The sequence below is a fragment of the Aotus nancymaae genome, unplaced genomic scaffold, assembly GCF_030222135.1.
Source record: "Aotus nancymaae isolate 86718 unplaced genomic scaffold, 86718_ANA_hifiasm-v0.15.2.pri h1tg000004l, whole genome shotgun sequence".
NCBI lineage: Eukaryota > Metazoa > Chordata > Mammalia > Primates > Aotidae > Aotus > Aotus nancymaae.
This window is the reverse complement of record NW_026988415.1, coordinates 49,947,943-49,962,788: the sequence shown is the minus strand read 5'-3', so window position 1 is coordinate 49,962,788 and position 14,846 is coordinate 49,947,943. Positions and strand designations below refer to the sequence as shown.

The window sequence follows — 14,846 nt, the reverse complement described above, 5'->3', positions numbered from 1 at the left end:
TCCCTGATTATTGTTACTCCAGGCTTTAATATGTTCACTTGTTGCCTGTTGCAATCAGGATGAAATAAAATCTCCTTACCAGGAATTTTAAGACCCTCTGGCATGGGTCTTTCCTCCCTTATCTCCCCTTTGCAGCTGAGGCTCTGACTGCTCCCCTAACTACAGCCTCTGTTGCAGAAGTCACCTTTCCTCCCTTCACATTTGGAAATTACTATCTCCAGATTGACCCTTCTGCTAGCATTTCCCAGATATTAGTTACAGAAGTGCCAATAGGTTGTTCATGAGGAAAGCATTCCATAGTCCAATAAATTGAGTACACATGAAATTCTTATCTTGGAGATTCATAGTATTCATTAGCATATTAAAGGTCCCAGATATTCTACATTGAAGAAACCTGTCTACCTGTTTTTTACATAGATTTCTCAGACTCATTTGACCACAGCACCCTTTATCTCAGAACATCCTTCAACATCTCTTAGAAATAGTGTTTTCATAGAACTTAGTTGAGAAATATTGGCGTGTACTATTCTCTGTCAGAAATTCCCTCCTTTGCTCATCTGTGTATGTGAAACATATCCTTTAAGGCCGAGTTCATTAGGACATCCCTTGGAAAGCTTCACCAAAAACTCCATTAGCAAATTTCTCTGAACTTTCATATCACTTCTCTAGACCACTCATGGGATATTTGTGTACCTGCTCTATTTCTTCTGCTAGAACATAGACACCTTGAGGACAGTGTATTTCTTATTCAAGGCCCTACTGTACCTAGCACAGGTCTTTACCACATAGTTAGTTGCTTACTCTTGGTTAAATTAACTGTAAAAACTACACAATCATGAAGTATTCTCAACTCCTGTCCTCAAGCATTCCTCCTATCTTAGCCTCCCGAGGAGGAGCTGGGATTACAGGTGCGAGCCACCGCACAGGACTGTATACTCTCTAGTGTACCCAAAATAATGTCAAATACTAAATTATTCATTTACCATATTCAATTTATGATACGCTGTGGTAGCCTAATTTAATTATTAAATTCCTAATTGTTCATGGGAGGGAAAAGAAAGGCTGATATGATTTGATTTTTAAAGACTGGTGGCATTTAATATAAATATTTGAGATTCTTCATTAAATTTGTAAAATAATATATTTAACTTTAGTAAAATTTTATTTAAATAATAGCATTTTGTGTTTGTATAAAATTCACAAAATAAATATGATCTAATAGAGGTAAAAATTGACGTTTACAAATGTGTATTACTTTGAATTATGTTGTTTATTAATTAAAAAATGAGACACACATTTCACCTTTTAAAGTATGAAGAATATCCTTTCATACACAAAATTTGTAGGATAAATTACTAATTTTCTGAACCTTTAATTTTTCCACAATTTCTTTTATCTCAATTAAGACTATAAAATCAGATTTTTCTATAGTTTTGCTACTTTAAAAGTAAAATTAAAATAATTTTACGTATTTTAATCTTGTATTTATTTCTAACCTCAGGGAGAATTGCATTCCAGGAGAGGATGGTCATTTGTTAAGTATAGAAACACCTTAGTTGTATGTGTGTATATATACATACATAAACATTCATCTATGTGAATAAACTAGTTAGTTTGCAGTGAGTATTATGGGAAACCTTGCCATGACCGTGTCTACCTATAGACTTACAGATAGTTAATATATAAAGTTATTATATAAAGACTTATATAAAGTTAATATAAAAATATTAACTTTAATATTTTTATAAATAGGTCAGTCCTTCCAATTGATTGTTCTAAAAATTTGCTTCAATTTATTTTCTAAAGATATATTTCTAAGTTTAGTTAGAACAACTAAATAATCCAAGTAGAAAATTTCTATCAGTAAAGGTGAGCAGGCTAGGCACAGTGGTTCTTGCCTTTAATACCAGCACTTTGAGAGACCAAGGTGGGAAGATCTCTTGAGCCCAGGAATTGAGACTGACCCGGGCCACATAGTGAGACCCCATCTTTACAAGCAAAAAAACAAAAAAAATTAGCCTGGTGTAGTTGTGCATGCCTGTAGTCCCAGTTGGTCAGGAGGCTGAGGTGGGAGTATCACCTGAACCCAGGAGTTCAAGGCTGCAATGCACTATGAGTCTGGGCAACAGAGCAAGACCATCTCTAAATGAATGAATGAAAAAGGTCAAAAATGAACCTATCCCAAGAAATGTAATTAGCTTTTCTTTTTGTTGACTGAAAATTTGTTTATTAAGTTGTTAATGTTTTACAAAGTTAGTTCAATGTTTTATGGAACTTAAAATCCTGAGTTTCCCCTCAATAATACAGATGTTTATAATACGGACATTTGTACAAACTGTTACAATTACTGATACCTGATATAATTAGACTTCTGTAACTTCCATTTGTCAGGTAAATAAAACACCTCTCAAAGTTACTATAACTTTAGGAATTCACAAATTCCTATTTCTCCAGTTTTTCATTAGTACATTTTAAACTTTCTTAAAAGTGTAAAACAAAACCCCCAAATCAAAAACCTTAATATGAACCAACATTGAGAGACAGAGTAATGTAAGAAGCTCTTTTATTCATCACAGAGAACAAAAATACAGAATATATTTACTAATTTCTTTTCCACTAAAGAAAATGCACTTTATATTTAGAGAAATAAATCCTTAATTGCTGGAAGTTGTCTTTGGAGAATGATCCATAAGTGCCCAATCAATGGTCAGATATTGATACCAGGGTCCATCTCTTCTGCATTAATCTTCATACTTCCAGCTCCTTTATCTGCAATTCAGCCTTTTCAGTTTCGAAAGATAGCCATTTTTCTTTAGTAATTCTTTTCACGATCATCACAGAAAGTATGGACAATCCACCTCAATATAGGATGCCTATAATAGTCCCATCGTTCTGGGATATAGCCTTCTGGAATTCTACTAGTTCAGTTTCACCAATGAATACGTTCACCAGAGTTTCACCAATTGCCACTGGAATCCTTGTAAACAAAATGTGGAATGTCAATAAATTCAAAAAACACCCATTGTGAAATCTAGAAGGTTTCATGATAAATAGGCTTTTCCCATGGTCTCCACTGCATTAAACAGGAGTGACAGCCCTCACAAAGCCACAGGTGAGGAAGCCCCTGAATCCCAATTGAATGCCAAGGCACTGGCCAGACAGCTGCCACTGCAGTGACTGAGGCCTGTTGCAAAAAACTCATGGCTTCCTTGGCTGACTTAATGAGTTTTAAAGCTTTCATTAAGTTAATCTAATGTCATATCTTGATTAAGACAGATGCATGTTCATTGGTAGTGGTTTCATAAGAATGTTTATAATGAACAGCTCTACTTTTCATATATATTTATTTAGCAAAGTAAACCATTGTGATCAGTAATGGTTTAAGGAAATGGATACAGATTAATCATCTCTAAAAAGAACACTCTATGGCATGCAGTGTTCCCCTTCATCTGTTACCCGTTGTCATTAGATAATGAGCTTGAAGTTACTTTCTGATAGAAATGTTATATTCTCCTCATAATCCTATCTATTTGAGTTAATTGTCCTCATTGTAAATGGCACCTATTGATGAAGAGGCAGTCTTTTATATTGGAATGAGGATGGCATTGGATGTGAGAAGAACCACATTGAAATCCTAATCATGTTTCAGACTCTGAAATCTTTGGTAAATCATTTAACTTTTTTGCAGTTAGCAATTTCCTCATCTTTAAGCAGTGAAATAAAGGTAAGATAATAATGCCCTATCTGTATTACAGGGTTATAATAAGGATCAAAAGAAATAATGAATATAAAAATGTTGATAAGCATATATTACTATGGAAATGGATGCTATTTAGTATTTATTATTGGTGTTAAAAGCCAGCTAAGTTACTAGTGCCATGAAACAGACTCTTTGTATAAAGCTAATTAGCCCCCAAGGGAATTGAATCCATAACCTTGTATTAATTATCCCATATTCAAACCAACTAATCTTACCAGCCCAAGCCATATACTGTACTTCTTTTTTGCATATATTTATAAACAAAGTTAATTTTTCATTATTTCAGAGGAGTATTTCACAAAATCTTGGAGGATACTATATTAGTCCATTCTCACACTGCTATGAATAAATACCCAAGACTGGGTAATTTATAAAGAAAAGAAGTTTAATTGACTCACAGTTCTGCAGAGCTTAGGAGGCCTAAGGAAACTTAAAATCATGGCGGAAGGGGAATCAAGCACATCCTTCTTCACATGGCAGCAGCAAGGAGAAGTGCCAAGCAAATGGGTGAAAGCTGCTTAAAAACCATTGGATCTTGTGAGAACTCATTCACTATCACGAGAACAGCATGAGGGAAATGACTCCCATTACTGAATTATCAATTATTATTCAATTTTCTTTCCCTGTGTCCTACCCTTGACACCTGGGGATTATTACAATTCAAGGTGAGATTTGGGTGGGGATGCAGAGCTAAACCATATAATTCCATACCTGACACTTCCCAAATCTCATGTCTCAAATTTCAAAACACAACCATGCCCTTCCAGCAGTCCCCCAATGTCTTCACTCATTGCAGCATTAACCCAGCGTTCCAAGTCCAAAGTCTCTTCTCAGACAAGACATGTTCCTCCTGCCTAGGAGCCTATAAAATGAAAAGCTAATCACTTCCTAGATACAACAGGGATATAAGCATTGGGTAAATATGCCTGTTTCAAATGGGAAAAATTGGCCAGAACAAAGGGGCTAGAGGCCCCCTGCAGGTCTGAAATCCAATAAGACAATCATTAAACTTCAGGGTTCCAAAATGATCTCCTTTGACTCCATGTCTCATATCCAGGACATGCTGATGCAAGAGGTGGGTTCCCATGACCTTGGGCAGCTTTGCCCTGTATCTTGGCAGGGTGAAGCCCCTCTCCTGGTTGTTTTCACAAGGTGGTGTTGAGTGTCTATGGCTTTTCCAGGCTCATGGTACAAGCTGTCAGTAGATCTGCCATTCTGGGGTCTGGAGGATGGTGGCCCTCTTCTCACAACTCCACTAGGCAATGCCCCAGTGGCCACTATGTGTGGGGGCTCCAACCCCGTATTTTGCTTCTGCACTGCCCTACCAGTGAGTCTCCATAAGTGCTCTGCCCCTGCAGAAAACTTCTGCCTGGACATCTAGGTGTTTTCATACATCCTATAAAATCTAGGTTAGAGGTTACCAAACCTCAGTTCTTCACTTTTGTGTACCTGCAGGCTCAACACCACATGGAAGTTGCCAAGGCCTGGGGCTTGCACCCTCTGAAGTCATGGCCCGAGCTATACCATATCCCCTTTCAGCCTTGGCTGGAGGGGCAGGGATGCAGGGCATCAAAGAGGCTGCACACAGCAGAGGGGCCCTGGACCTGACACAGGAAACCATTTTTCTCTTCTAGGCCTCCAGGCCTGTGATGGGAGAGGCTGCCATGAAAGTCTCATGCCCTGGAGATAGTTTCCTCATTGTCTTGGTGGTTAGCATTTGGCACCTCATTACTTGTGCAAATTTCTGCAGAGGGCTTGAATTTCTCCCCAGAAAATGGATTTTTCTTTTCTACTGCATTGTCAGTCTGCAAGTTTTTTAAACTTTTATGTTCTGCTTCCTCTTGAACACTTTGCTGCTTAGAAATTTCTTCTGCCAGATACCCTAAATCATCTCTCCCAAGTTCAAAGTTCCACAGATCTTTAGGTCAGGGACAAAATGCCACCAGTCTCTCTGCATTGCAAGAGTGATCTTTACTCCCTTTACCAAGAAGTTTCACATCTCCAACTGAGACCACCTCAGCCTGTACTTTATTGTCCATATCACTATCAACATTTTAGTCAAAGCCATTCAACAAGTCTCTGGGAAGTTCCAAAGCTTCCCACATTTTCCTGTCTTCTTCAGAGCCCTCCAAACTGTTCCAACCTCTGCCTGTTAGCCAGTTCCAAATTCGCTTCCACATTTTCAGGTATCTTTATAGAAGCACCCCACTATCCACTCCCAATTTACTGTATTAGTCTGTTCTCACACTGCTATGAAGAAATACCTGAGACTGGTTATTTTTTTATTATTTTTTTGAGATGGAGTCTCACTCTGTCACCAAGGCTGAAGTACAGTGGCATGATCGCAGCTCACTGCAACTTTTGCCTCCTGAGTTCAAGCAATTCTCCTGCGTCAGCCTCCCAAGTAGCTGGGATTACAGGCACGCATCACTACGCCCAGCTAATTTTTGTATTTTTAGTAGAGATGGGGTGTTGCCATGTTGGCCAGGCTGGTCTTGAACTCCTGACCTCAGGTAATCCTCCCCACTCTGCCTCCAGAAGTGCTAGGATTACAGGCGTGAACCACTGTGAAGACTGGATAATTTATAGAGGAAAGAGGTTAAATTGACCCAGTTCCGCAGGGCCGGGGAGGCCTCAGGAAACTTACAGTCATGGCCAAAGGAGAAGCAAACACATCCTTATTCACATGGTGGTAGCAAGAAATGCCAAACAAAAGGAGAACATTTCTTTATAAAATCCTCAGGTATCGTGAGAGCTCACTTGTGATCATGATTTGGGTGAGGACGCAGAGCCAAAGCATATCAGATACCAACTTTCCTAGCATTCGTGTGTTAACGAAGTAGTCACTGTCCAGAATTTATAATGCTTATTAAAAAATTTACACAAGTCTTTTTCATATACTGTTAAACCTTTAGATTTTGCTAAATATTTAGATATTTTAGTAATAACTTAAAAAGTGTATATAATCTTCAAAAATAAGGTAGATATAATCTTAAACTACAAATATCTATTGATATATATTTCCTCAATTTTTTCGACTATATTTTATAAGCATTTAAACTTGGATTATTTATATTTCAGGCACAAGTACCCTCAAGTTCATCAAGAATTCCAGGTCCTCCTCCACCACCTCCATTGCCAGGTGCTGGGCCGCCTCCACCACCACCACCACCACCTCTACCCGGAGGAGCTCCTCCTCCTCCTCCTCCACCACCTCCTTTACCTGGAATGGCAGGAATACCACCACCACCACCACTTTTATTTGGGGGACCTCCTCCACCACCACCCCTTGGAGGAATTCCTCGTCCCCCAGGATTATCAGTTGATCTACCTTACGGAATGAAGCAGAAAAAAATCTATAAACCTGAAGTGTCCATGAAGAGAATTAATTGGTCAAAGGTAATACTAAATCTAGAGTATTTTGATTTTGTCTAGCTGTTGGTGATCGTTGCTATGTGTATGCATTGTATAATGTTTGAGAGTATGACTGCTGACTCTTTCCCTTCCTTTCTGAGTTCATCATTTTATGTCTGTCTGTCAATTTAGGGTCCAGATAATTGGAAACTCTCCGGATAGTTTGACATTGTGAAGTAGACAAAGGAAAATCAAAGTGATGTAGACAATATTATTTGAAATATACAACAAGTGAAAAGCAATTTTGATTCTTTTAATGTAGCTTTTCTTTAAAAATTTTTTTAATTGATATGTAATATTTGTACATATTTATGGGGTACATATGATTTTTGCTACATGCATAGAATGTGTAATGATCAAGTCAGGGTGTTTAGGATATCCATTGCCTTTAATATTTGTCATCTGTTTGTGTTGAGAACATTTCAGATCTTCTCTTCTAGCTAATTTGAAATATATAATATTTTGTTAACTATGGTCACTTTACTGTGCTATCAAACACTAGAACTTATTCCTTCTATGTGACTATATGTTTGTACATATTAACCTATCTCTCTTCACCCTCCCACCTCCCACACACACCCTTCCCAGTCTCTGGTAACTAATATTCTATTCTCTACCTTCATGATATCTACTTTTAAAGCTCCTGTATATGAGTGAGAATATATATTTGCTTTTCTGTGTCCAGCTTTTTTTACTTAATATAATGATTTACAATTCCATACATATTTCTGGAAATGACAGGATTTCATTCTTTTATATAGTTGGATAGTATTCCATTATGTTTCAATACTATGTTTTCTTTATCCATTCATTCGTTGATGGACACTTAGCTTGATTTCATACCTTCATTATTGTGCCTAGTGCTGCAATAAACATGAGGGTGCAGTTATCTCTTTGATATTCTGATTTTCGTTCCTTTGTGTAAATACCCAGTGGTGGGATTACAGCATTATCATGTGGTAATTCTGTTATTGAGGTTTTCCATAATGGCTGTACTATTTACATTCCTAACAGTAGTATATGAAAATTCCTTTTGGTCCACATCTTGAAAATAGCTATTCTAATTGGCATAAGATGCTAATAAGATATCTCAGTGTGATCTTGATTTGTATTTCTCTGGTGATTAGTGATGTTGAGCACATTTTCATATATCTTGGCCATTTGTATGTCTTCTTTTGAGAAATGTCTACTCAAATTCTTTGTCTACTCTTTAATGTGGTTATTTGTTTTGTTGCTGTTGTTTGGATTTCTTGCATTTTCTGGATATATACACCAATGGAATAGAATGAACTATCCAACAATAGTCTAATGTTGGATAAATAGTTTGCAGATATTTTCTCCCATTCAACAGATTGTCTCTTTACTCTGTTCATGGTTCCCTTTTCTATGCGGAAGCTTTTAAGTTGAATATAACCTCACTTACCCATTTTTTTTTTTGTTTCCTATGCTTTTCAAGTCTTACCACAAAATCTTTGCCTGGACCAGTGTCCTGGAGCATTTCCCGTATATATTCTTCTAGTAGTTTTATAGTCTCAGGTCTTATGCTTAAGTCTTTAATTCATTTTAAGTCCATTTTTGTATATTGTGAGATATATGGGTCAGTTTTAATTCTTTTGCAAATGGATATCCAGTTTTCCTATCATCATTTATTAAAGAGGGTGTCCTTTCCCCATTGCATATTCTGGGCACATTTGTGCCAAATCTGTTAGCTGTAAATATATGAATTTACTTCTGGGTTTTCTATTCTATTCCATTAGTGAATATATCTGTTTTTACATTAGTACTATGGTGTTTTGACTACTATAGTCATATATTTTGAAGTGAACGTCCTACTTTGATCTTTTTGCTCAGAATTGCTTTGGCTATTCAGGCTCTTGTGTGGTTCCATATAAATTTTAGGGTTATTTTTCCTATTTTTGTGAAAAAAATGTTAATGGTATTTTTATAGGGATTGCATTGGATCTGTAGATTGCTTTGGGCTGTATGGTCATTTTAACAATATAAATTCTTTTATTCTATAAGCATTGTGTTTTTTTTTATTTGTTTGTGTCCTCTTTAATTGCTTTCATCAGTGTTTTGTAATTTTTCTTATAAAGTTCTTTTACTTCTTTGGTTAAAAGAATTCTTAGGTTTTTTATCTTTTTGTGGCTATTGTAAATGCGACTGCTTTTTTATTTCTTTTTCAGCAAATTTGTTGTTCAGGTATAGAAACATTAATACATTTTCTGTGTTGATTTTGTGTGCTCCAACTTACTGAATTTATTAATTCTAAGAGCTTTTTGTGGGGTGTTTGGGTATCTCCAAATGTCAGATCATGTTGTCTGCAAAGAGGGACAATTTGATGTTCTCTTTTACAATTTGAATGTCCTTTATTTCTTTGCTTGACTGATGGCTCTGGCTAGGATTTCCAGTACTATGTTGAATAGGAATGGTGAAAGTGAGCATCCTAGTCTTGTTCAAATTCTTAGAGGAAAAGCTTTTATGTTTTGTCCATTCACTGTGATGTTAGCAATGGGTTTGTCATATATGGCATTTATTACGTGGAGGTATGTTCCCTCTCTGCCTAATTGAGAGTTTTTATTGTGAAGGGATGTTACATTTTATCAAATGCTTTTTCTGCATCTGTTGAGATAATTATATAGTTTTCATCTTTCATTCTTTTGATGTGATGTATCATGTTTATTGATTGGTATATGTTAAACCATCCTGGCATTCCTGGGGTATATCTCATTGATTATGGCATATTATCTTTTGGATGTGCTGTTGGATTCAGTTTCCTAGTATTTTGTTGAGGAAGTTTATGCCTGTGTTTATCAGGGATATTTTTTAATTGTTGTGTCCTTATTTGGTTTTGGTATTGGGGTAATGCTGGTCTTGTAGGATGAGTTAGGAAGAATTTCCTTCTCTTTAGTTTTTTGGAATAGTTTGACAAGAATTGGTGTTACTTCTTTTTTACAAGTTTGGAAAAATTTATCAGTAGAGTCATTAGTCCTGGGGCTTTTTTATTGAGGGAACTTTCTTAGTAGATTGTATGTATTCAGTAATTTATCCATTTCCTCTGGCTCTTCAGCTTATTAATGTATAGTTATGCATAATAGTCTCTGATAGTTTTTTGTATTTCTGTGGTATTGGTTGTAATATCCCCTCTTCCATTCCTGATTTTGTTTGTTTAGGTCTCTTTTTTTCTTAGTTAGTCTAGCTAGTGGTTTATCAATTTTATCTTTTAAAAAAAATCCAACTTTTTGTTTTGTTGCTCTTTTGTGTTGTATTTTTAATCTCTCTATGGTTTAGTTCTGCTCTAATGTTTATTATTTTTTTACTTCTACTGATTTGGGATTTGGTTGGTTCTTGCTTTTTTTGTTCCTTTAGGTGCAAAATTAAACTGTTCATTTTACTTCTTTCCACTTTTTCAAAGTAGGTATTTACTGCTATAAACATCCCTCTTAGCATTGCTTTTACTATATCCCACAGGTTTTGGTACATTGTTTTTTCATTTTCATTTATGTTAATACATTTTTAAATTTTTTTCTTAATTTCTTAATTGACCCAATGTTAATTGAGGAGCATGTTCTTTAAGTCTACGTATTTGTATAGTTTCTGAAATCCCTCTTGTTAATCGATGTCTAATTTAATTCCATTGTGGTCTGAGAAGATACTTGATATGATTTTGATTTTTAAAAATTTATTGAGATTTGTTTTTTATAGTAATATATGATCCATCCTTGAGAATTATTTTTATGCTGATGGGAGGAATGTTTATTCTGCAGCTTTTGGACAGAATGTTCCACAAATGTCTTTTAGGCCTGTTTGTTCTAAAGTGCAGTTTAAATCTAATGTTTATTTGCTGATTTTTCTGCCTAGATGATCTGTCTAATGCTAGGAGTAGGATGTTGAAGTCCCCAACTATTACTACATTAGAGTCTATCTTTCCCTTTAAATCTTATAATATTTATTTGTTTATCTGGGTGCTCCAGTGTTGGGTACATATATATTTTGACATGTTACCTCTTCTTGCTAAATTGATGCCTTTATCATTATATAATGACCTACTTTGTCTCTTTTACTGTTTTTGATTTAACATCTTTGATCTGATATGTGTATATTTACTCCTCACTTTTGGTTAGCATTTGCAATTTAATATCTTCTATTTTATTATTTTCAGTCTATGTGTGTCTTGCAGGTGAAATATGTTTCTTGTTGAAAGCATATAGTTGGGTCATTCTTTTTAATACATTGAACCAGTCTATATCTTCTAAGTGGGCAATTTAATTTACATTCAAGTTTATTATTGATAGGTGAGGACTTACTCCTGTCATTTTGTTCATTGTTTTCTGTTTGTGTATCCTTGGTTTTTTCCTTTATTATTGTTTATCCATGTCGTTTGGTAGTTTTCTATAGTGTTAACATTTGAGTCCTTTCTCTTTCTCATTTGTGTATCTGCTCTACATGTGAGTTTTGTACTTTCATATGCTTTCATGATGATATATTCTCTTTTAGATATGTAGGACTTCCTTAAGCATTTCTTATAGGGCTTGTCTAGTGGTGTTGAATTCCCTCAGTTTTTGTGTGTTTTGGAAAGACATTATTTCTCCTTCATTTTTGAGGGATAGATTTGCTGGGTATATATAACTGGCTTCCAGTTTTTTTTTTTTTCTTTTGACACTTTAAATATACGGTCCCATTCTCTCTTGTCCTGTGGCCTCTCCAGTGTGCTGCTCCACATGTTCCTGGGATGGAGGATACTGTGTGGACTACAGAGCTGGGACCAGGTCTCATTGCTGGTACCAGCCAGTGTCACACCACTTCAGTCATTTGGGTGGATGTGGGGAGATTTCAGTTGGCTCCAAGGATGTGGAGATAGAGAATTATTCAGCCCCAGGGCAGGATGTAGTCTGATGGAGGTTAGGCTCTCAATCTGTTGCCATACTGCAGCTGCTTCGGTCTTAGTGGCATGTGTGGGATCCAGTGTGAATGCCCTTTCTAGAGCAATGCCGTTGCAAGACTGCAGGTAACTTTGTATACTGAAGACTAGTTTCAGGGCCTGTGGAGGCTGAGTGGGTGTCTTATGGCTAGAATCCTCAGAGTTCACAGTGTTCCAGAATCTGGACCACTGGGGATATGTTATTTACCCTTTTCCGACATTGGGGAGCTTCTCTGGGCTCTAAACTGATAACAGCCAGGCTTGCTGCCAGGATTCCCTCTCCTTCCATGCCTCATGTGTTTTCTCTAACTTCCCTGCCAAATTCCTGTGTTCTTACATGTTATGATTATCTACTCTCTTTTTTTGGGGGGCTTTTTAAAAATTTTTTTATTTTTTTATTGTATTTTAGGTGTTGGGGTACACGTGAAGAACATGCAAAATGGTTGCATAGGTACACACGTGGCAATGTGATTTGCTGCCTTCCTCCCCTTCACCTATATCTGGCATTTCTCCCCATGCTATCCCTCCCCTATTTCCCCCCAACAGACCCCAGTGTGTAGTGCTCCCTTCCCTATGTCCGTGTGTTCTCATTGTTCAACACCTGCCTATGAGTGAGAACATGCGGTGTTTGGTTTTGTGTTCTTGTGTCAGTTTGCTGAGAATGATGGTTTCCAGGTTCATCCATGTCCGTACAAAGGACATGAACTCATCGTTTTTGATGGCTGCATAATATTCCATGGTGTATATGTGCCACATTTTCCCTGTCCAATCTATCATCGATGGGCATTTGGGTTGGTTCCATGTCTTTGCTATTGTAAACTGTGCTGCAATGAACATTCATCTGCATGTGTCCTTATAGTAGAACGATTTATAATCCTTTGGATATATACCCAGTAATGGGATTGCTGGGTCAAATGGAATTGCTATTTCTAGGTCCTTGAGGAATCGCCACACTGTCTTCCACAATGGTTGAACTAATTTACACTCCTACCAACAGTGTAAAAGTGTTTCTATTTCTCCACATCCTCTCCAGCATCTGTTGTCTCCAGATTTTTTAATGATCGCCGTTTTAACTGGCATGAGATGGTATCTCAATGTAGTTTTGATTTGCATTTCTCTAATGACCAGTGATGATGAGCATTTTTTCATATGTTTGTTGGCCTCATGTATGTCTTCTTTTGAAAACTGTCTGTTCATATCCTTTGCCCACTTTTGAATGGACTTGTTTGTTTTTCTCTTGTAAATCTGTTTTAGTTCTTTGTAAAATCTAGATATCAGCCCTTTGTCAGATGGGTAAACTGCAAAAATTTTTTCCCATTCTGTTGGTTGCCGATTCACTCTAATAACTGTTTCTTTTGCCGTGCAGAAGCTGTGGAGCTTGATTAGATTCCATTTGTCTATTTTGGCTTTTGTTGCCAATGCTTTTGGTGTTTTGGTCATGAAGTCCTTGCCTATGCCTGTGTCCTGAATGGTTTTGCCTAGATTTTCTTCTAGGGTTTTTATGGTGTTAGATCTTATGTTTAAGTCTTTAATCCAGCTGGAGTTAATTTTAGTGTAAGGTGTCAGGAAGGGGTCCAGTTTCTGCTTTCTGCTTATGGCTAGCCAGTTTTCCCAACACCATTTGTTAAACAGGGAATCCTTTCCCCATTGCTTGTTTTTGTCAGGTTTGTCAAAGATCGGATGGTTGTAGATATGTTGTGTTGCCTCTGAGGCCTCTGTTCTGTTCCATTGGTCTATATCTCTGTTTTGGTACCAGTACCATGCTGTTTTGATTACTGTAGCCTTGTAGTATAGTTTGAAGTCTGGTAGTGTGATGCCTCCCGCTTTGTTATTTTTGCTTAGAATTGACTTGTCTATGTGAGCTCTCTTTTGGTTCCATATGAAGTTTAAGGTGCTTTTTTCCAGTTCTGTGAAGAAGGTCATTGGTAGCTTGATGGGGATAGTGTTGAATCTATAAATTACTTTGGGCAGTATGGTCATTTTCACGATATTGATTCTTCCTAACCATGAACATGGAATGTTTCTCCATCTGTTTATGTCCTCTCTTATTTCGTTTAGCAGTGGTTTGTAGTTCTCCTTGAAGAGGTCCTTTACGTTCCTTGTTAGTTATATTCCTAGGTATTTTATTCTCTTTGTAGTGATTGTGAATGGCAATTCGTTCTTGATTTTGCTCTCTTTAAGTCTGTTACTGGTGTATAGGAATGCTTGTGATTTTTGCACATTGATTTTGTATCCTGAGACTTTGCTGAAGTTGCTTATCAGTTTCAGGAGATTTTGAGCTGAGATGATGGGGTCTTCTAGATATACAATCATGTCGTCTGCAAATAGAGACAATTTGACTTCCTCCTTTCGTGATTGAATAAACTTTATTTCTTTTTCTTTCCTGATTGCTCTGGCTAGAACTTCCAGTACTATATTGAATAGGAGTGGTGAGAGAGGGCATCCTTGTCTAGTGCCAGGTTTCAAAGGGAATGCTTCCAGTTTGCCCATTCAGTATGATGTTGGCTGTTGGTTTGTCGTAAATAGCTTTTATTATTTTGAGATACGTTCCATCAATACCTAGTTTATTGAGGGTTTTTAGCATAAAGGGCTGTTGAATTTTGTCAAAGGCCTTCTCTGCATCAGTTGAGATAATCATGTGGTTTTTGTCTTTGGTTCTGTTTATGTATTGAATTACATTTATAGACTTGCGTATGTTGAACCAGCCTTGCATCCCCAGGATGAACCCTACTTGATCATGGTGGATAAGCT

The 14,846-nt window shown here is 36.8% G+C and overlaps 1 protein-coding gene across 5 annotated transcripts in view; it reads left to right on the top strand.

Annotated features, from left to right (window-relative positions):
• The window catches only part of DIAPH2 (diaphanous related formin 2), a 906,017-nt gene that overhangs the window by 256,359 nt on the left and 634,812 nt on the right, over positions 1 to 14,846 (top strand). For all 5 annotated transcript variants that reach the window (XM_064362655.1, XM_064362651.1, XM_064362641.1 and 2 more), the window contains one exon: positions 6,842 to 7,159. In XM_064362655.1, coding sequence (XP_064218725.1) covers positions 6,842 to 7,159 — 318 coding nt within the window. The remainder of the gene's footprint in view (positions 1 to 6,841; positions 7,160 to 14,846) is intronic.